Source organism: Hyposmocoma kahamanoa, unplaced genomic scaffold, assembly GCF_003589595.1.
Source record: "Hyposmocoma kahamanoa isolate Upper Pololo Valley unplaced genomic scaffold, ASM358959v1 93, whole genome shotgun sequence".
Classification (NCBI taxonomy): Eukaryota; Metazoa; Arthropoda; class Insecta; order Lepidoptera; family Cosmopterigidae; genus Hyposmocoma; species Hyposmocoma kahamanoa.
In genome coordinates, this window is record NW_020654810.1 from 11,030,205 (window position 1) to 11,054,181 (window position 23,977).

Below are 23,977 nucleotides of genomic sequence, written 5' to 3' on the forward strand. Positions count from 1 at the left end.
ATTGCAATAAAACGGCAATTTCATACTTTAACCCCTAATATTAAACAATAAATAATACTACGTTTATGAAAGTGACAGTACGTATTATTCTCCAGAAGAATGCTAAATATCTCCCATTATACGAGTACATAATGAAGATTAGATTTGTTTTATCGGGGTCTACAAACAATTACACTTTTTTTATAATTTCAAGTGACGGGACGAATAAATCGTGCGCCTGATGATAAGCTACACGCCTGTCCGTAACAGTTACAGTGCCACTCAGAGCTTTAAATCGCATAGATCTGAGGGGCACTGTCACTGCGCCCGTCACCCTGGAATATAAGTTGACAAATCCCATTTGATGTAATATCACCAAGTCCCTTACCCTTCAAAACCGGAACACAGTAATGCTAATATTACTGCTTGGCGGCAGAAATAGGTAAGGTGTCAGTACTTACCCTGTACCCTGAACGAACTCTTTAACAAGGAACTAAATTACAAGTATACACATTTATAACTAACAAATAGTGATTTAATGAGTAATCAATAGGCACCGTTAACCACAGTTCACGTAAACAGTTTTCGAATTTCAGTAAATACTGCATTCTTAATAAATGGTGGCACTGCCTGGAAGCCTGCACTGCTAATACTAAATAAGGAGTAGGTACAATAATGTATTTATATGAAGGTACCTATAATATACAGATATCCCTCCGATAGACACAACAATATTACACAGGTTTACATTTGTGAGTAGCGAACAGGTGATGAGACCGTGATGAACGCATGTGGACTCTGTTTGGGACTTTGTATGATATACTGTTAACAATAACAAAGCAATAAAAATTAGGTTATTACTTGAGGGAGCCTTTTAGCAGGTCTTGGCGCCTTGACGCGTTTCCTAAGCGCCATTGGGTGGTTAATGGTGCGGGTATTGCTCTCCTGAGCCTGCAGGATCTTTCGGCTCTCACTCGCTGCCGACGCCATACTGGCCGCCTGTATTGCAAAAAGGTAGAAAAGTAGGTTGTAGTATATTAAACCAAGTACAAGGAAATTTAAAGTATTGGCAAATTCGTGTATATGTCAACTCTTGGAAGACTAATCAAATCTTTGTAACATCCAATATAATTCCTTAAAGTGTTTAATTTTCGCTCTCGTAGTACTTGCGCCACTGAGCTACCGAGGTCAAATTCATAATAACTTTATCATTTGTTCAAGAAATAGCAGAAGATTTATGAGTAAGTTTGTCCCTATCGAATTTTAAGGTTGTCACGATTGTTACATATAGGAAATAAATCTATTTTTTTCGGATTTAAATTGCATATATTTTTTTTTTTAAACCAACGTTTCGGGCGCTTTACAGGTCCCATGGTCACGGCTGACTGAGATGGTAAAGTCATCAACCAGTTATGTCTAATACTAATGCAAACCACCCTATTTTTCACTATTGTTGAAAAATTTATTAATTTAATACTTTACTTTTAAATTTTTCAAAGATATATTTCAATTTACGCTACATACTTGTTCTAATTTTGTTTTGAATTTAAAAACTTAATTTTATTACTAGTTAATAATGGTCATTAGAATCAATTAAGACATACTAATAATATTGCAGTTTTATGTCGGTTAGGGAGTTTTCATCAGAGGAAATATTGGACTCCAAACTGGTGGTATGGAGAAATCATCTTCCCTGTTGAAATTATTATGTTTTTTTAATTACAATGGCCTCTTGCAGCATCCAGGGTAGATAACGACATCGAGTCGGTTGACGTAGTCCCGATAGTCTGACTATATCGTTAGATTTCATTGCCGGGATTGCGCTGGGTGCGGCCGGACCATAAATGTTGGTGCAAAAAAGGCGAGGCCTATAGCCAGCAGTGGGTTAGTGTAGGCTGAATATGATGATGACGATGAATCGAAATAGGTACAAATTTAAAAGTTATGTTGTAAGTCTACATTCTAAGTATTTCGAACCATAACCCTTCCACATTTTATTTATTAAATCGAAATTTCAAAATTGAGATTAGTGGCCCTGGTTTTGGCATAGATACAGGTTCGAGTCCTGTCAGATCGAAGGAATTTTTGTTTGTGTTCGATCTTTGTATTTATAATTAAATATAACTGGTGGAGTCATTTCACAAAACATGAAACGAATATCATCATGATATTTAACAAAAATCAATTCAACACAATATTGTTAATCGAAAGTTTTGTTTATGTAATAATATTTTTTCTACTATTGTACTTTAATCTGTCAATTATAATTTTTAACCATATTTCAAAGACGCTCTCTTTAGCTCAGAATCAAAATTCTATTATCTATATATAATATATAATATAAATTGCGTTTGTTGTCCTGGATTGTTAACATATAGGTACATAAAATATTGGTTCGATTTCATTATTTTATTTACTCGTAGAAAAAGTATTGTTTGCAATCATACCTAAACACGGTACTCGGCTCTAAGAACTCACATTGCGCAACGAATGCAAAAAATACTATTAATTTGTTATTGCGATAATATTTTGATGTAAAATCTACTTTGATATTAAATTGATTGCTTAAGTTCGCTAATGAGTTCCCATATTGTACAACCTCATTTTTTCTTGCTGTGTTTATGATTGTACATAATTGAATCCCGGTTTCAATGAATTTTCTTCTTAACCAAGATGTAAGAGTAAGTAAACACGTTATTGTTTTCGTCGGACCAAAATTAATTAACGCTTCCTAACTAAGCAGTAGCACGTCAATCAGGGCGCGTTTCCCCGCGTGCCGGATGATGCATGTCCCCTTAAGGTCTAACACAAATAACCTAAAAGGTTTTTATTTGCCCTACGAATTAACCTCCGTGCAAATATTGTTTGATTATATATACGTGTCGGTTGAAATATTACCTATTGTTTTGTCCATAGGTAGCACATTAATCTAACAACAATGAATTTAATAATTTTCCATTTTGATTACGCTTAGTAAAATACTATGGTTCACATTCAACGGCTGTCAATGCAATTGTATAAGGTGCCGTATTACATTAGGGCTTGCCGGTTTGCAAAACGGCGCTGTTTTGTAATACGGCTCCCTCATATTCTGCCGGATTGTGATCACGATACGTTCTACGAAGCGGCAATGTTTAGCTATATTGTTCACATGGAAAATGTCGTGGCCGAGGTACTTGTCTGTTCGATACTAGAGTGTAATTTAAAAGCCGAAGGAGCGGAGGGAGCAGTGTCTGTTTTCTATAATACAATTTACAACGATGAATCTTGGTTTCGACAAAATCATAATTATTACACACTGGTTTCCGTGGTGGTATAAAAGATAACAAATGTATTTTAACATAGGTCAAATCGTGGTTGCGCCCACTATTCAGTAGGTTAGGTTAAGTTAGTATTTTATGAAAAAGCAGCAAGCGAATGTTTGCGTTTCCGAACATGTTTTTAGTGAAATCATAAGTATAATAATATAATTTACGATAAAAATGGCTAATAATAGTTTTCGGTAAAATGTGAATTAAGTTGGTAAAATAGTATTAGGTCAGTAAGATTTTTCGGAACTTTCAGTATTTTGTTCGGTTATTTTCGTATTTTTATTTTATATTTAACAAAAGTTTTCCTAGCTTAGTAAGTAATATAGCGAAACGCCACGTGCGATTACAATGCGGCGCACTTTTTTTTAGGCTAATGCAATCCGGCGGAAGACGAGATAGCCGTGCTAGAACACAGCGCCCTTTTTTAAACTAGCTAGCCGTAATGTAATACAGTGCATTATTGTATAAATGCAGTGACAACTACATAGCTCATTTATTATAACAGGTATTCGTTGTCGAATTAGGAAGTCATACGAAGAAATTCAATAAAAGTGTTGTGGATATTCCAAAGATTCGCATGAATCGTTACGTTACGCTTCCACATTTATATATGGCGAACAGCTATGGAGCGGAATACGTTGCCTGCAGACTTATTTCCTGAACGCTATAACTTGGGTCTATTCATTGCGAGAGTGAATAAATATTATTTAGGTGTGCATGTTCTGTCGTCAACCTCATTCGTCGTCACTTTTTATCAAGTGAGATGGAGGTCAAATACGGACTTATTTTTTTTATAAAAAGAACTCTTAAATGTAAACGAAAATAAAACGCGAAAACGCTCTAACACACTATAGAGATTCATCAGCTCTATAAATTGCAAAGGAAACAATCCGCCCGACTTTTAAGTCCTATGCAGGGCTGCCAGATGTGTACAATTAGATTCTCGTATCAACTTATAAAATTCTAGAATATATCTACCTGCATTCAGTATTATATTATTATAAACAAATATTTGTTAATGTTGAAAAATCGTCGGAGTCTACATCTCAGGTAATAAAATAGTACATTTGGTGGTGCCAGCAATAGTATATTTTAATCTAATATTCTCGTACTTTTACGTATAGGAATATATTTTATCTCGTACATCGTACATAAGTTGTACAAGATTATTCCTTCATCTAGCAACCCTGGTCCAAGATGCGAGAAGACCATTGTACGTTAATGCGATATTAAAATTAATCGTAACCCAGTGGTTGTCAACCTACGCAAGAACCCTGGGAATGCCATTAGAAGATTGAAAGTCAATTAACATTAGACGGTTTGAAGTCATATATTTGGTAAAGAAATATATATTTTAAACATTCACGTACAACTCCTACTAATTAATAAATTACGTACGGCTGTATAAGTATAATTATTCCGCAAGAGAGTTTAAATTGAAAACGACTGTAACCTTAGCAATTTTTTACATATATAATTTACTTACATTTGTACATAATATTATATATTACATAATATTACTACAAGAATTGAAATCATGTGGTCTTTTATATTGTACCAAATTTAAACAAAGGGAGATTACTTATTTCATATTCAAATCGTATGAACGTTCCTAAATAATATATTATTATAAATCGGCCTCAAATAACCATGAACGGTCTGACATTTAGACCTTACATAACTGAAATATTAATTGTACGACGAAATACAATTATTACACTTGAATAATACGTATTAAATTATTGTTGCTGGCTTGCACGAAAACTAAAAGGTAGGCGTCTGATATACGTCAGTTACTACGGCTTGATAAAGAGGTCCACAGACCCTTTGATAAGATCCTCGTAGTAAAATGTCCTTCAACGTTGAGTCGGTAACAGTTGCTAAGTGACTTTTAAGGCCCGTAAATTTACACAAGCCAAATACGCGTTTGCTTCAGTATAAGGCAGAATAGTAAACCTTACGCACGACTTACACAGACCTTTAGCGAAATTATATGGACGTCTCTACTTAAGATTTATTACAGAGATTCCGGTTTCGAGTTCTAGGTCGTTACATTTAATCTCCAACAGTTACTAAAATAAAACATTGGGAGGTCTTACTGATTTTTCGTAATTTTTCTCCCAAAAGACATTTTCAAGCCTATAAAGCGATAGTGATAAAAAATGATGCTATTATTATTATGTTCCTGGTCTTTCCGTCAAAGTAATTCATTCTATAATAGTTTGTCTTACGCCCCATTCAGCACGTGTTCTTAACAAATCTGCACGTGACTGTGTGTGTCCTGACCCCTATGAAGCAAAGCAAAGCTGGTAGTAATTCAGACATCACTAATTTCAGACAGACTCTCAGCAAATTATTTGGAAAAATGTTCTTAATCAGCCGCGTGCACATGTTTATAGTGGTAAATTAATATTCCATAAACACCTTGGGGACGTCCAACAGCCGATATTGATGTTGAGTTGATGAAACATACCCATATATTTGATTGATGGGAAGACTCTTATGACGCTATAGGTAAATTCTGTGACCTTTCCAAGTAGTGATAAAAGAAACTCAGTCTTTTAAGGCGTTTTATAACGACTCGACTCCATTTTACAGGACTCGACTCTAAAATTAAGACTGGGGGTTCGAGTTTTTATTAATAAGACTTAGTCGTTATACTAAAAGACTCAAAAGACTTAAACGATTTGAACGACTTGAAGGACTTAAACGACTCGAGCTGTTTGCAAAAGACTTATACCTATTTTATGTCCTATTAAACCCGAAGTTTATAAATAAAAATGACGTAAGTAGTATTTAGTAAATAATCACATTTATTTACTTATAATAAAAATCGTAAAATAAATACCTTGTGGGTAGAAATAAAATCAGCCATACGGCTCATGACTCGCAACTCCGGAGGCTATGAGGCGCCAGTCCTTTTAGTCGTTTTAGTCCTATAAGTCTTTTAAGCTTCCTTGGGTTAAAAGACTTCGACTCGAATTAGTCTTCAATTTTAGTTTTGGACTAGCCATGAGGCGTTGAAAATTAGTCGAGGTTTTTTAAATGGCCTTAAAAGACTGAGTCTCTTCATCACTATTTCCAAGGCATTTGATTCTGTACACTTCATAGTGTAAGTGTAAGTGTAATTACGAAGTATCATTACTTCGTAAGGAAACTGCCATTACTATGAGGAGGCTGTGACCACAATCTTCTTTAATCGTGTTTAAGTTATAATAAATTGTAGTGATTATAATTTTGTACCGTTGAGATTCGACTCTCTGCAACCTAGAGCGGCGAATCTCAACGGTACAAAATTATCGGAGTTTGTAATTAGCATGGGCGTCCATCAAGATTAATTTTTATTTTATAACAATGACTTACTTTTGTTTGCTGATGATTCTTCCTTATTATTGAAGATTATAAGGCATCTTAGTTCCTATGACGATGTGAAAAATACTATTTTAGGTCTTTGAGAGATAACTTTAAGGATTTTATATTATGCATACAATGACATTAATACATATATGAAAATGTAATTTAAGTTTATAAGAATAGTGATTATTTAATTAAAAATAGTTGCAGAGATAACATTAATAGCATAAATATGAATAGATGTTCAAGGAGTAGCTACTAGGGGAATTTGCCTCACGAATATGTTAATATAATCAGTGCGACGATTTGAAGTGTAATTTGTTCACCTGTGAAATATTAGTATTTCAATTTGTAAGTTTTTCTCGAGTTACTTGTTGTCTACGTGAGCTAAGTTATTTTAGGTTTAAATTGGCATCCAATTAAGGGGTTTAATCTACAATAGCATAGCTTGAATTGTATATATATATACTACTCTTTGAACTCTTTATGAGATTCTCCCCCACGGATTTATACTAGGTATAGATGCAAGGCGTACTTATGCACTAAAAACTGCATTTTATATTAGTGAAACGGTATTTAGGTTGAAGGTTTCTATTTATTCCTCTATTTTAATGACGAACGCATCCCGTACCCTTCCCGCAATACTTTTTTATTTTACGTAAACCCCAATAACTTAAGACTGATGTTTCGCAAGCCACGGATGGCAGAATCTTTCACACACTGACATAATGATAAACTAAGACGGTATAAGCTGGATATGTTTATCAATCCTTAAATATTTTAGCTATAAGGGAAATATCACCTTAGCCTCACGGTTACACGGTCTTATTTTACTTAAAAGAAAATCTTTATCACTGCTCAGTATGGCTCAGATTTCATTTCTTTTGGCCTTTCAATAATTCGCACTCTTAGTGATTTACGGTCACATCTGTAAAACGAGAACTTTTCAATGAGATGGGGCTTAAAGATTCTACTAACAGAATTAGTCGATAACTTTTTAATGGTAAAATTGAATTTCTTCCATGTAGTATGCATTATTTTTATCACTTTTATGTTTTTTTATAATACCAAGTGACGGGACGAACAAGTCGTGCGCCTGGTGGTAAGCGACACGTCTATTCATAACACTTGCAGTACCACTCGGAACTTTAAATCGCAAAGATCTTAAGGGCCACTGCGCCCGTCACCCTGTATATAAATTGACAAGTAAAGTTTCGTAATTGTACTCTCAAAACACATTTCAAGGCCTATAAAGCGATAGAAAGAAAAAATAATGTCATTATTATATATTCATGGTCTTTCCGTCAAAGTGCTTGTAATTTCACCAGTACCTTTACCTTTCCAAACCGGAACGCATAATGCTCACATTACTGCTTGGCGGCAGAAATAGGTAAAGGTGGCAGTACTTCCCTGAACGAACTCTTTCACAAGAAGTTCTACTGATATTAGATTAAAGCACTTTTGACGTACTATCACATGTGGGTTTATTATACCAGGAGTAACAATTCTCCTAGCCGTTCGATGCCACAAGTCAAACGTGTCATAAAGCACAGTGCGCTATCATGTTATCTGGCGGCGGGCCGTGAGCCATGGGCCAGTGGTGGAACATTAATTACGATTACCGAGCGATACTAAGGGCCAGGGCTTGGTCGCCACGCCCTCCCGCAGCACGCACCTACGGACTGCGCCACATATGCACATATAAGTACCTGTTTTCCTACAAGAACTTTTTCTAAATAGTTATACATACGTAATCTCAAATCGTTTTACTGAAGACTCAAACCATAAAACTACAAAATGATTTTTTTGATCCAAGTTGCGTTTATTTATTTTGTCAAACACACCAAACTTTTGGATTCTTTACAGGTGCCACAGTCATGACTGTCACATCGAAGCTGTAATGAACCGAACATTTGAGAACAAAAAAATGCGATTTATTACTCCCTGAGATGCAGATTGTGCTGCAACACAAACAACGTTCTGAAGATAATTGTGGGTAGGGGTGAGGGTCCCATCACCAACACTGGATAGAACTACTCAAAAGGACATACATCCATATCTGGAACTAACAGGTTTCGGAATTAATAATATTGTGCCCTCTTTTTTGATTTCAATTCATAAATATTTACTTACTTACTAACCTAATTTTAAGACAATTTTTTTTATAAAGCACACACTCAACATAGCCCCGCACTAGGGAAACCCTGTGTTGTGGGTCCCATGGACACACACATAGATAACCACAAATTACACCCAAACTTACGAGAGAAATAAATGTAGGCCATACAAATATTTCTCCCGGCCCGGGAATCGAACCTGCGACTTCTGCGTGGCAGTCCGGCATGGTAACCGTTCGGCCACAGAGGCAGTTTATTAAATAAATTGTTATTAATTAACTACTAATATTGCTATGGATGATTTCTGAAATAAATAATATTTTGCATGACAGTCAGCTGTGACTTTGGGACCTGTAGGACCTGAAAATATGGTTTGTTGTAATGTAGCAGTTCCTTCGCAATGCGTAGCGATCGCGGAATCCTAAGAACTCAATGATATATATGTATGTATAAAGAATTAACTGAGTTGGAATTTACAATGGGTTTAAATTGACATAACAGATTGAAAAACTTCACAGTTAGCAATAGGCAATAAGTAGTTACTTAGTAAAATTTTAAATATTACATATGGTAATATACGATAATTCTATCGATTGTTAGCCATAGATTAACACGTCCTGTGTCGTTTCAGAAAATCGTCTCGACCATAGTTGATTGGGCTACAGATATGGTACCTGTATGCTGTAAAGCGCACTGTCGTAGAGAACATGGAAGGTGAGGAAGAGCGAGAGTAGCGTGACGGAGAGGAGCGCCGCGGCGAGCTTGGGCCGCGACACCCCCACTACCAGCACGCAGTCCGCCAGCTCGCCCTCCGCCGGCCGGAACGACGACCGCGGCAACCATCTGACACCACAATCAGAATTCACTGTTCTGACACTAACTCACACATTATTGTATATCGATAGTTATTTATATTGACTACTCTAACTGACGGTATTGCATTACATTTTAAAAATTTTATTTATTTATAAGGCATCAATGAAATACTTTGCCCAACACTGATCTTAACCATCTCCACACCATCACCTCCTCTTTGGGGAGGAAACCCATACCCACTACGTTGGACGTGTTGAGTGGGTTGATTGATGATCATTAATATATGTAGGCACTAGTAAAGTTTATGGATATGATTGATGGTAGACAACTCACAGAATATCAAGCGGCAGAGACTGAGAACAGCTCCTATAGGTGGTCCCGGGGCGGTGCTTGCCGAGCGGGAGGTGACTCATCTGGGCGCGCGCCTCCATGCGTCTCCCATGAATACGATCTCGTCTACGACATTGTATCGCCAGCGGTCTACGCAATCACTCGAGTATTTCTTAAGTGTATGAAGAAGGGTGAAAAAGTGTCAGCTTCATTTTTATCTTCTTTTATGACTCTGCAACAAAATTTAACAGCTTTCCTTTCCCTACTTTCGTACAAAAGCTTTCAAAATAATAAGTGCGTTATAATTTCCTATTTTATTTAAGACTACAACTTACCATAACAAAGTTTCGCTCTGACTGCCGCTCTTGCGCCTGAGACAAAAGAAAATTTAATTATTACCTTCATATTACCTGCTATTGCAGTAAGTAATTTATAAATTAAGTACATATGTAGGTTAATTGCACCCCGAAATACGGAAACAGTTTTCACGCCTGCATTTTTATAATTTGTTAGGTGAAACTTCCGTTCAAAAGTTCAAACGATTTCCTACGACGTAAATTATCGTTTAGTCGAAAAGCCAAACTGTGAAATCACAACAGCCACCATGTGCTAGGATTGTTGATGACCTGCCGTACTTCGGTTTGTTTACGACTACAGCGAAATAAGCTCGCTTTACTCATCCACTTCTTGCGTGAGCCGTTTGAGCACTATAGCGTTACTACACCGCGAGAACGTGAGTAACGTAAAACCGCTGTAGTTTTATGATCCAATGTACGTAAGCGGTTATTAAATATTTTCAATTTTGGCGAGTGTTTTATATTTTATGACGCTTCAGGTCGTGCCTACCAGTGTTAATTTCGGAAACCAAATGTAAAATTAATGTTCAATTTACCCATAGATTAAATTGCATAAGTTTTTTAATACTAGTTACTTTTCTTTGTCTATTTGTTATACTTTTAAGTTTAAAATGTTATAACATTGTAGTTTTTAAGCTCGTTCATGTCATGTGTCTCGGCGAACTGAATAAATTTTTCTTATTCTAATTCTTATTACTTGAGAATCCTGTTTTATCGAACGTAAACTTTTACTATACGAACCTTATATCATACCCTGTTTTTTGGTATTTGCAGATCTGTCTTATCAACTGACAACTATTTCTGATCGTCAGTTACACTTATCAGTGTATAGATTTGTTTTGCAGTAAATCTTAAATAGGAGAGAGCAAAAAGTAATGTAGGGATAAGCCATGGTTACTTTTTAGTTGCGCAACAATATCTCACAACACTTGCAAAGTGTTGTGTGCGTATAAGCAATTAAAGCAACAAGATGTCGAAAACGGTTTCGTACTTTGTTATTGGTATCTAAAATCTAAAATTTAAATATTTCAAGCCCACTTGTACCACATTTAATGCAAAAAGTGTCGAATACTCTCTAATCGTGATTGTGGTGGTTTTCGCGCTGAGCACGTGCCGTTCGCATTCAGCTACGTATATAATTATGTTTATCTCGCGAATTGCCGACTCGAAGGCTTCAGCCAGAGAGCCTCTTAGCCGCGAAAAGCTTTTTTGCTCATTCTACAAAAAATACGGCGAACGCGTGAGTAGGGAACTTTTTCCCTCTTATATGAATGAATTTGTTCGTGTTATGCCTCGATTTTCAACTCTGACACACTGTGCAGTTATTCGATCAGCCTCGAACGCGAGTTCTTCGCGCATTTTTTATGGGTTCTTAACTTCTGACCACATGCACTCTGTATTGCGAATTGTGCCAAAACACGGTTTCGCCAAACTGTTTTTTTCGTTCTTGACAGGCGAAAGAATCCCCTAGAACTATTATTAGTTTTTTTTATTTTGACGTCATCGGTGGCTCAAAGGTTTGCACTGTGGACGCTGGACGAAGAGGTCCCGGTTCGATTCCCGGTGGGAATTCGGGGAATAAATTTTTCTAAATTGTATCGAGTTCTTAGGTTTTCTCGATTGTTGTACATAGGAATTGAAAGTATTTTTGTGGTTTGTTTGAAAAAAGAAATGTACTCGATTTATACAATAATAAAGCGCACACACTTATAGCCCCGCACTAGGGAAAAGGGAAACTCTGTATCGCGATACAGAGTTTCCCTTTTCCCTAGGGCCATGGACACACACATAGGCGACCACAAATTATACCCAAACTCACGAGAGAAATAAATGTAAGCCATACAAATATTTCTGCCGGGCCGAGAACCGAACCGGGGATCTCTGAATGGCAGTCCAGCATGGGAACCGTTCGGCCACGGAGGCAGTTGATCCGAAATAATCTCAGTACAGAGTACTAATAAAACCGACCTCAAAAGATCGTGAAGTTACATCTATTTGCCAAGTTTTATTGAAATTGGTCACCGGAAAGTGCGCAAACCCGGATTCATCCCCTAGTTCGCCACTAGATTTAATACAGGAGATAATAAAAAATCGGTGCTCACTGCTTAAAGTTGAGAGAAAAACGCCTTAAATTGGAGCAAACCAAAATCAGCCATTAAAATAAAATAGTTTCAATTTTTATATTGGTCCTGGTAGAATTCCATCAGGCAATCGGTGTAGTTAGTTGTCTGGCACTCATTATTTTTATTATATTTTTGTTGAAAAATATTTTAGATTAAATGTAGAACAAGAAACTAGCTGCATAATTCTAAGCATCGTCTTTTAACAGTACCATATATAGCACCTGACTTGGCCGAAATTTGACTTAATGTGTTAACTCATGTTCGTAGCGCCCGTTCCTAAACTAGGTAGGTAGGGTAGCCCTTTACTCGTAGAGGACTATGCATTATTCATCGAGCCCAAATAGCGTCACACTACGTAGTTGCGTGGCATACTTAAATACCTACAATACCCTGCCACTGAATGGCGAATGAGTTGAAGAATTTCATTAATATATGTATGTATATATATGTATTCTCATAATAAAAGCGGACGTTTTTTTAATATTTTAATTTAAAATACAAATTCGCTCAGTTTTAGTTCCAATGTTTTTTTCTCTTATCAAACTACTGGAGATGGACGATCCTTCGTATAGATGGTTGGGGAATCCCATTATAATGGAGGACATTAACCATTTGTTTTACTTTGCTATTTGCCAAAGCGAAAATACGTTTTCACTTTTGTAAATATGTTTCGTACAAGCGACCGAAAGTGGTGCTTTTAGGTTGTACGGGACTAATTGGTTTGACTTTTTAAGAACAGAAAACAAATGCTTTTTAACCGTCTTAAAAAAAATGGAGGAGGTTCTCAGTTCATCTTTTTTTGCGTGTATGTTACGTAATCACTTCCACATCTGTGAACCGATTTCAATGATTCTTTTTTTGTTGAAGATAACATTCCGCCTCTAACAGTGACAAATGAAGTGCTGAATACGGTTTATTGAATTTGAAGATGTAATTCCACTGAAATTTAATTAAATTATTGTGGTAGACAGATACCAGGAACTCCTCAGCAGTGTACAGCAGCTACCTGGTATTTGGGCTCACATGATTCGTTTTGACGAGGACTTGCGTATGCATTTCAGTCGACGTTAAGTAAAGAACATAGCAACAACGGAGATCGGTTTTTTATTATAACAAAAGTTAACATTATAATAAATAGGTGCCATGTCATGCGCAATTATTATATCTCTGTTCTCCATGGATAAGTATTATATGGGGGAATGTTTGGTCATTTGTTGCGTAATGACGAATTTGAGAGAGTGATAATTGAGGGGAGAATAGTAGGGAAAAGAAAGAGAGGAAGACCAATAATGGCGTATATTGAAAAAGAAGATCAAAGTGAACAGCTATAAAGAGGTGAAGGAACTGGCTATGAACCGTGAGGAGTGGAGGAGGCTGCACCGACAAGAGTCTGGCTCATGAATAAGATGATGATATTATGTATGAATGAAAAAATAACGGTAACGCAAATACAAAGCAAATTAATTTATTATTAAGTAACAAACAAAGTCTCAAATACTATGATTTTGAAAAGTGTTTTTAACGCTGTTGATAAACCAATTAATTGTGCTTACGTTCCTGGTACGCCAACGTACAAAAATCTTCTATAAATAGTTTTATTTATTCCTCGTCTTAGACAAGTTTACTTGAAATATTGCTCGGCTAAAATGCCGATCAACTTGCGGTATACTCTCTTTGTTAAGATGGATGTTTGAGGCGCGGAAAAAGTAAATATTATGAGTGGTCTCGCTTTCACTCTGGAAAGATTTCCTCCGATTTACATTTGACTATAAATTTTAGAAAGTTGAGGGCCGTCCTCACTTAATCCGGCTTTAACTGGAGCGAGTAAAGATCTTGGAATATTCTGTGTTTAATCTAAACATTTGCAATGCTTTTTACTTTCGTCTCATTTGAATTTTGCTGTCATGATGCCTAAAAAGATATTGTTATACTTAAGAAACTCTCCTATAAAGCAAGCCTATTTTAATTTCTTGAATTCATTTATGCTTGAAGTTTAATTGCGTCAAATACCAAATAATGCATTAAAACAAATTTATTTATTTATTTGAACTTTTGTACAATACACTGAAGTATTATTATTGATATTAAAAATAAACATCCTAATTTCAACAGGGAAAATAGTTTTTCCGTACCACAAGTTTGGGATCCAGTATCTCCTGTGATGAAAAACCTCAAACAGACGTAAGACTGCAGTACTAATTAATATGCTTTAATTTATTCTAATTAACATTAATAAATTTAAGTTAATAAAAAATCATATTGTTAAAATAAAATAATTTGTAAAACGTAATTAATGTAGCGAAAATTGGAATGTTTCTTTGTAAATTTAAAAATAAGGTATTTAATTAATAGCATTTCTAACTATAGTGAAAAAATAGGGTGGTTTGCATTGATATTAGACTGGTAGATGACTTTACCACCTCAGTCAACCGTGACCATGGGACTTGTAAAGGGCCCGAAACGTTGGTTTGTTTAAAAAAAACAAATATACGCGATTTAAATCCGGAAAAATATTTTCATTTCCTGTGTGTAACAATCGCGAAAACCTAAGAACTCTATTTAGACTGCTAAATATTTTTATCCACCATTTTGTCCAGAATTTAAATATAAAGCAGTAGAGAAAGAACCAGCAGAGTAGCAGAACCAGGAGAGTTCGTCTAGGGAAATACTGCCTTACCTTACCTAATTCTGCCTACAAACGGTAATGTGAGCATTACTGCGTTTCGGTTGTAAAGGGTAAGGTTGCTGGTGAAATTACAGGCACATGGGACTTGTCAACTTATGTTTTAGGGTAACGGGCGCAGTGGCAATGCCCCTCAAATCTTTGCGATTTAAAGCTCTGAGTGGCCCTGCAACTGGATAGGCGTGCCGATCACCACCAGGTGCACGACTGGTTCGTCTCGTCACAAGGTGTCATAATTCTTTATGTTCGTTGCATATAAAATGCATAAATCCTCACAATTACCTTTTGCATATTTCATTTATATGATTAAAATTAAAAATAAGATGTAAGTAATTCCATAATTAAGTTTTAGTAGCAGTGGAGCTCCTTGTGAAAGAGTGCGTCCAGGGAAGTACTGCCTTACCTTACCTGTTTCTGCCACTTCCGAATATAAGAGACTTTAATATTTGTATGGTGGCCACACAAATATTAAATTTCGGAAGTGTAGTTATTCAAAGGAATGGCATAAAGGTGATAGGGATTAATTACATTAAAAATAGTGACCGAAATAAGTCTACATGACCTGTAAATGTGTATTAGCCTTTAAGAATTTTTATACTTAATTTGATATCAGAAAATGTCATATTTTTTCCAATATAGCTTCTATATTAGGGTTTTTCATTCTTTATAAGTAAAGCCGAAAAGCGATGCCGCAGGCGGAGTTCGTCCCTACCACAGGTGGGGATTAAGGCTTATTATCCATAGAATGGTATGAAAGTACTTTATACAGTAAGTATTAATATAACCTTAATACAACTTTGAAATGTGATTAGTACATATCAATTCCATACGAAGAAATACATTTCTTTATATCTGTTACACTTACAAACATGTACATAGCAAGTTCTTAGCACATACAGTTGTTTAAAAGTGTACAAAAAGCTATAAAGCGATAGCAATAAAAAAGCAACCCTCCAAGGGGCCGTTCCAGTAATTTATTCAACCGTTGTTTAATTCATAAGCGAATAAGCTGCCTGTTATAAAACTATAAAATTTGTAACTAAAATAGAAAAACTGTTATTAAAGCTAATAATTTGGCGTCGATCGTTAGGTTACATTACCTTATTGTGATATTGGTGTTCTTAAATATATATAAACGTTGACATTTGTGAGTTTATACGACTCCGCATTCTCTTTTCAAATCATTTGTCGCGACGTTTTCAAGAACTACAGCGGCAAAACACAAACATGTATGTACGTAACACTCACCATACATATCTACATGAGTTAATGCAATGCTAATACATATTTAATACATCCATTACCCAGAAATTTTACAAGTTCAAGGTTGAGTTCATAATTTACTGATACTGCAGCTAACAATAATAGATTTGTCCTCGCGACGGGTGGGTACAATTCAAAACAGACCAATTTTCTTGAGGTCGATTCCTCGTAAAATAAATTATACCGTGAAATGCAATGAAATGCACAAAAGTAATGTACTTTTGTGAAAAACAGCTGAAGGTCACAGTTGAAGCCCAATTTGTAAAAAATACTGCGGAGAATATTTTTTTTATAATATCAAGTGACGGGACAAACAAGTCTAGCGTGACTTGTTCGTCGGTAAGCTACAATCATGTCCATAACAGTTCGCAACGATCTAAGGGGCACTGCCACTGCGCCTGTCACTCTGAGACATAAGTTGACAAGCCCCATGTGCCTGTAATTTCACCAGCAACTTTACCCTTCAAAACCGGAACGCAGTAATGCTCACATTACTGCTTGGCGACAGAAATAGGTCAGGTGGCAGTACTTCTCCGGACGAACTCTTTCACAAGGAGCGCTAGTGCTACTAAAATGCTGTCTATGTTCATACTCTAAGTAAAGAGGATGTTTGAATTTGTATATTCACGGACACGTGAATTAGCGAAAATAAATGGTTTAAAATAAAATATGTGTTAACGTAATAACTTAAATGAAACTTTTATAACTATTTTTTACGGATTTGCGTCGTGTTTGTGTTTTTTTTCAAAAAAAGCAATATTTTGGTCCTTTACAGGTCACATAATCGCGGCTGACTGAGATGATAAAGTCATCAGCCAGTCATATACAGCAACATTACTTGGTCCTTTGAATTACACTGGCTATATATTCTTGCAATATAAATAGGTTCTTAACATCCAACCCTATTATTAACATATTGACACACGTTGAACTTATATCAAATATTTAAGTGTAACTGCTACTGTAAAATAAGATCAAACCAAAATGAGCCAAACCAAAAAAAAAACACCGGGCACCTGGGATATCCCGCGACCAAAATCAGGTTATGCAACCCCATATTATATGTACGTGGGGCATCCTGCAAGTTCTTGGAACAAAGAAAAAAGAAAAAGTCTTTTTTCTTTGTTTCTTTTATAAGTATAAAAGAAACTAAAAAAAACAAATACGAAATTTAAAAGGAACTCTCTGGGAGTACCTAGGTTACTTTTTACTGGATAAGACTGTCATCTGTTTTTTTACAGTGGTGTCGTTTTGGAAACTGTGAGTCGCTATTACAATGAATTTTAGTTGTGAAAATTTTAGGTCAACGAGAGGGTTGACAGAGACTAAAAACTAGAGAGAAAAGTTTAATGGAGCACAATCTTGGCTGTATATAATAACGTGATGGGTAACGAAACCTGGGTGTACTGCTTTGAACCGGAAAGAAATGGCCAGTCCGCAGAATGGGTCTTTCAGAAAGTTGAGAAAAGTCGCAGCACTGGTGAGAAAATGGTTGCTAAATTCTGCAGCAAATCAGACATTAGTTTACTGTTTCGCTTGAAAACCGCTTATCGCTTGAGAATTTTCAAACACCTGCTTACTCTGAGTGTGAAATTTCTATGGTTTTTCATTCTACGAGTATCTATAAATTTACAAATATATGTAGAACACACCAGAAAAAGATCCTTTTTAACTAGAGGAAAAAGGGAATGAAAAGAAAGTAAGTTTTAAGTAATAAATACACAAAGAATAATAAATAACGAGTAGGAGGCAGTTGATCCCGTGTAATTCATGGGCCATTATTTGTTTGTTTGTTAGATTTAAAGAATTCAAAGTAGGAATAAGAATAAAATCAAGTCAAGCTTCAATACAGATATCCCTAATCGTAAAGCCAGTATATTTATGCAGCCGATGAAGGCCGCGGGCCAGGTCAAGGCCAATGCACCCTCGCATTTATATTATAAAAACGAGTTAGGGCACAGAATCGAATACTTTATCTGTATATACAGTATATTATCTTTGTGTAGAAAATTTTTAGTTATATTGTACGTTTTGGGGAAATAAATCTGCTTGTCAGTGCTATGAAAAAATAATAAAATTGGAGTGTGTGATAAATTCGTTTTTGTACTAAACGAAGTAAATTAACTACTTCGAGTCAACTACCTAAAGGTAATCTTGGCCTCGTTTTCCAATTTTCGCCATTTTGTCGTTTTATACGCCACTTCCGTTACGCTATTCGACAACTTGAAGGACGCTTTAGTAGTAATAGAGCTCCTCGTAAAAGAGTTCGTCCAGGAACGTACTGTCACCATTCTTATTGCTGCCAAACAGTAATGCGAGTATTACTGCATTCCTGTTTTGACGTATAAGGGCGCCAGTGAAATTACAGTCATATGTGACTTGTTTTAGAGTGACGGGCGTAGTGGCAGTGCAATTCAGATCTTTGCGATTTAAAGCTCCGAGTGGCATTGCAATTGCTATGGACAGACGTGTCGCTTACCATTACACTCGTTCTTCGCGTCACTTGGCATAAAAAAATGCTCATGTATTTATTGACTTCCACGGTGAGCAGTAACCGTGGCATGCCGTCAGACGATTTTTTAAATAATAAAATATTTTCTTTACATGGAGTCTTCTCTTGGTATTTCAGTGCTCAGGACTCAAACTTTCTAATTTAAGCTTCATCTGTTTTGTCGGAGCCAACATGTAGTGCCGCGAAGATTTTGTATACATGTTTGGTTGGGTAGTATTTTGATTTATTTGTCTGAATTTTATTAAGTGTTTTCTTGAGGTATTATTTTTCTAAACGGGGCTGACTAGTTCTATAACGATCAAAGCCCCTACGTAAATAAAGAATAAAAAAAGATTCCTTCTCATACTTTTACATTAGTAACTAACGGTCTTCTATAAGTGTGAGAGTCCAAGCTTTGCAATCATTTTCACCAATATTTACAGAAACACTTTTTTTTAGTAATAAGCTTGAACATTAACATTTGACAGATATTGTGTATTGTCGTAGGGCACTCTGTACACGAGAAGTTATCTCACCTCTCTTTAGTACGTTGTTACCTACAAACATATATGTTCTATACTTTTGAAGGTGGTATTTATAAGATTTACTTTATATTTATATATCTAGATTATCTCTGATTACAAACTGTCCTAGACTTACATAGATAAATTTTCCAATTTATTTAAAAAAAAACCACTCAGTCACACCGAACAGAACTTAATTATCAATATTAGTGTACAAAAATGAAAATGAATTCTTAAAGTTAAAAATTGAAACTCTTTTTAGAACAAGTTTAAAAATAGAAGCTGTATTTAATACACTGCATACTGTGTACACTAGCCCGTAAACATGTCACGATACAGCTATTTTCATACAAAAGCTCTGTACTTTACTTTACGCCTGTATTATAATATAGTCATATTAAACTTGACTTGAATTAATGTAACCGTTTTAATACTAGGCATTTACTACACTAGTTTTTTACATCTCTTTTATTGTTTGAGATTAGTTTGTTTACTTTATTAACGTATGCAATTGTTATTAGGCTGAAAATAGAGTCATCTTACGTCGCAGTAATGAAATACATTGTGTTGGATTTTATGAGAACTCAGAAATTACTGACAGAGATTTGTGAGTTTTCTAATTTGTTACTTTAATGGTGGTTTTCATCGAAAAGTTAGAAGCACATCCAAGTAGTCAAGTACTTAATGGGAAGCGACTGCATGCCCTCACGTAGTGTTATTTGTTTTTGCGTTACTGGGTTTCTATTATGTTACTCCTTATGCACGAAAAGAACCTCCCCACCTCCCTGCACGACGAACCATACCTTTCCTGTACTGGCGACTACCCTAAGCCAATTGGCCAACCCTCTCATCACGCAAGCACGCATTCACATATGCCATCGATACGACAAAGAGACTAATCCTTAGATCTACTAACATTGCAATATATATAATGGTTCCGAAATAAATGATTATTATTATGAAAGTGAATTTTAAAACAATTTTACTATGATTTTATTTCATTTATTACGTTTCATAACACGTGGAATTTGTATTAATATTTACTACTTAGGATCGTCAGTCCAAATGTGGGGAAGACGGCCATCAGTAATCTACATTCTGACTAGTTTTACAGCCTGTAAAACAAGGACGTTACGTACCTAATTAAAGAATGAAATTGGGCCACAAAGGCCGACTTTTTACGACCAATCATAAAAGAGGCTTTTAGAACACAACATAAATCAACGTACTAGTCTGTACGTGAGATGACGCTTCATTTCCAAATAAAATCCGTGAATTCAAAAGACAAATATTTAATTACGTTATATTTCATACATTAAGGTATTCTGGAAACTTCTGTCCTTTAACGTTTGAATTAAAAACAGCAATGGAGTCTCTTACTCGATTTAATGTCGAAATTTTACGAATTTCATTACATTAGTGGTTGGACTTAAACACTAAAATTCGCTAGTGTCTCTAAAACGTATTTTAATTAAAGGCAGAATAGTCGCCAGAAACAAAACTTTCTAACAACAAAGAAGTGGAAATATTTATTTCCATATTTAAAATAAAGTTAACATAATGATTTAGTAGCACTTGAGCTTCTTGTGAAAGATTTCGTCCAGGGAAGTATAGTAATCGTACCCATTTCTGCCGCCAAGCGGTAAGGTGAGAATTGGGTGTTGCGCCACACCGGATTTGAAATGGGAATTGTCAACTTATGAGTGTGATGGCAGATTCCCTCAGATCTTTACGATTTAAAGGTCAGAGTGGAACTGGAACTGATATGGACAGGCGTATTGCTTACCACCAAGCGAACGACTTGTTCGTCCTTTCACTTGGTATTATAATAAAAAATCTATAGGAGTATTATACTAGCATTCTTTTTTCAATAAGCAACTAATAAATTCTTCAAATCGTCGCCTTACTTTCTCAAACTCGTATCTTAGAGCACTAAGTTACTGAAACTACTATTAACAGCGTTGTGGACAGATACTTGACCAATGCAAGGATCAGTGATCGAAGAAATCCAGTCTTGTCGAGAGTCCATGGCTAGTCGTTTGAATTTCACACTTAAGGCAATCTCCGATAGGGGCGATGCCAACCTTATACAATTTAACGCTAATAAAACGCATGCGTGTCTATTCTCGATTAAACAGAGTCCTTTTGACCTGACTTTGACTTTTCGAGGTATACCCATACCGATAGCTAACCGTCTCCAGCTACTTAGAATGGACCTGTCGTCCAATCTGAACTTCGGTAGATACATTGAATCCATGGCCAAAAATGTAGCCAAGAAGCTTGGCATCCTTTACAAGTGAGGCATTAATTAACACCGGAACAGCCCCATATCTTTCTGCATTAGTTTTGATCCTGAGGGTATACGAGAAGGTCACTATAACCCGAACGCGCACAGGAACCTTATCAGTTCAGGTTCTGACCCCAGGTCAGCCAGACAGACCTCTGTCGCTTGACTTCATCCGGTTTTTCGAGAGGCTAGTGCTACGGGTTAGCCACACTGTACGTACGGGTGTACGTACAGTGCTCTTCCTATTTTCCAGATAGGTACCGGAGCTGTAGGTACGCTCACCACCGCTAAGTCGTCGACTCTGAGTCGACTACCACATCTCCTCATTGGTGGCGGAGCTGTAAGACATGCTCACTTCCCGACGTCGAAAAAAAAACGACTTCTCTCCAGTACCCAATAACCTAAGCGGCTGGAGGGACCGGAGGATATCTAGCTTATCCTCTACTAGCTCTCTGGGCTAGTGCCGGAGATGCCAGTCGCAGTGTCCTGCAACAATGTTTGGACATAGCTTCTAACTTAAAGGGCAACTCACGTGTCCCGCGCGTCTTCTCGCTTCAGGCACCCAACCGTGGCAGACAAACATGTCCGTCTCTGCAGCTAACCACAAACCCCTGCGAGTCCATACCCAAGGCAAAGGCGTATCACTGGCGGAGGTCTTGACCCGGACGCCCGCTGTACCCTGGTCTTGCCGTCGAGCCCGTAGTCTCTCCGGAAAACCCTACCTCTCGGATCGGTAGATAGGGACATCACACCGAGACATTTGCTTGAACTATACGAAGCACAAATCCGGTCGTGTATAAAGTACTGCTGCCACTTATGGGATGGCTCTGCTAAATACCAATTGGCCACTTTGGATACAATCGACAAGCGTGTCTAGAGCCTTATAGATGACTCGGAATTAGTAGAGGCCAAAATTCAGAGCCTTGAACACAGCCGTAAAGTTACCTGCTTATCGGTATGATACAGGATATATGACGGAGAGTGTGCGATGGAATTGATAATTTAATTCCGCTTTCCCCTTTCCATCATCAGGGGACAAGACGTAGACTGGGGTTCCACCCCTATGTTGTAGATATTCCCAGGATTCACACGAAGCCAAAGCCTCCACATTTATATGGCGAGAGGCTAGAGAGTGGAATTATCTGCCTGTGGATTTATTTCCCGATCGCTATAACTTGGGCCTTTTCAAGGCGAGAGTGAATAGGCATTATTTAGGTGTGCATGCTACATCGTCGACCTCATCATCACTTTCCATCAGGTGAGATATAGGTCAAATGGATTGTATATACAAATTTTGCAGGCTGATTTCAGATCACATTTCACTCATATTTAGATACTAGCTTTTACCTATTTTTTTATAGTTAGTTGTTAAACAAGAGAACGCATCATCGAGTAACAAAGTAAATAATCATTTATTTGCTATAATTATAGCTATTTCAGACTGGCGGCAAGTCAAATTGATGGATTACTATTGAAAACTGATGGATGGTCCCTTTGGTCCCTAAAGGAACAACCCAGTTTCTGGAATGACTAGTGCGTCCCCGAACGCGCGTTGCGACAGTCCCTGGACATCCGCGTTACAATATTGCCCGCCCCGTGGGTGCGAGACCTCGTGTGGATACTTGCGACCGATATCCCAAACAAGCCACACAAACAACACGCTTTATGTAGACGCCGTGGGGCTCCATACAATCAGGTTGGATTCAATACTTAGCAGTGATAATCGTGTAGGTGTTTTGTTGCGGTTGCATTATACTGCCAACATTATACAACAACAAAGCTCAGAACCGAGAAAATAATGTTCTCTTACGGTAACTTCTTACTTTATCCATCTAGGAAAAAACAAAAATAAGTGACATATCGGTCCTTTTTTACTGATCATGACAATAACTTAGACTATGGAAATCAAAGAACTTGTTAAATTGACTTATATAAATCAGACGTTATATGTATATGATGCATTTAGACGTCGAAAACATAAACATTTTATTGTCTTTGTTTAACTACTGCTGCCGTCGTAAGCCAAAAGAGATAGCACTACATTGATGTCAAACACGGGAATCGAAAATACGTAACGTCATCTTAAATGCCAACTGTCCTCATTTTGCCATTTTTTTGGTACCCTTTGATAAACGTTTTCAAACCGGTTGGTCAAAGGGAAGTACATCAAATGTCAAAACCAATGTTTGGCCAAATGTTTTAGTGAATTATTCGCATGAATTTTATTGAAATGGACAAAAATATTGACAGTGAGAACAATTAAGTATTGATAAAAATGCGTCGCTGCAGCACTAAGGGATGCGGCAGTAGAAAAAGCGGAAATCAACCGAATGTTACATTACA

General features: G+C 36.6%; 1 protein-coding gene across 1 annotated transcript in view; it reads right to left on the reverse strand.

The window, feature by feature from the left end:
* The window catches only part of LOC113237368 (heparan sulfate glucosamine 3-O-sulfotransferase 5), a 53,588-nt gene that overhangs the window by 5,868 nt on the left and 23,743 nt on the right, over nt 1–23,977 (reverse strand). The window contains exons 3-6 of the mRNA XM_026473791.1: nt 10,243–10,278; nt 9,911–10,139; nt 9,436–9,604; nt 841–978 (exon numbers count right to left, since the gene is read on the reverse strand). Of these exons, the coding sequence (XP_026329576.1) occupies nt 841–978; nt 9,436–9,604; nt 9,911–10,008 (405 nt within the window). The 5' untranslated portion in view covers nt 10,009–10,139; nt 10,243–10,278. The remainder of the gene's footprint in view (nt 1–840; nt 979–9,435; nt 9,605–9,910; nt 10,140–10,242; nt 10,279–23,977) is intronic.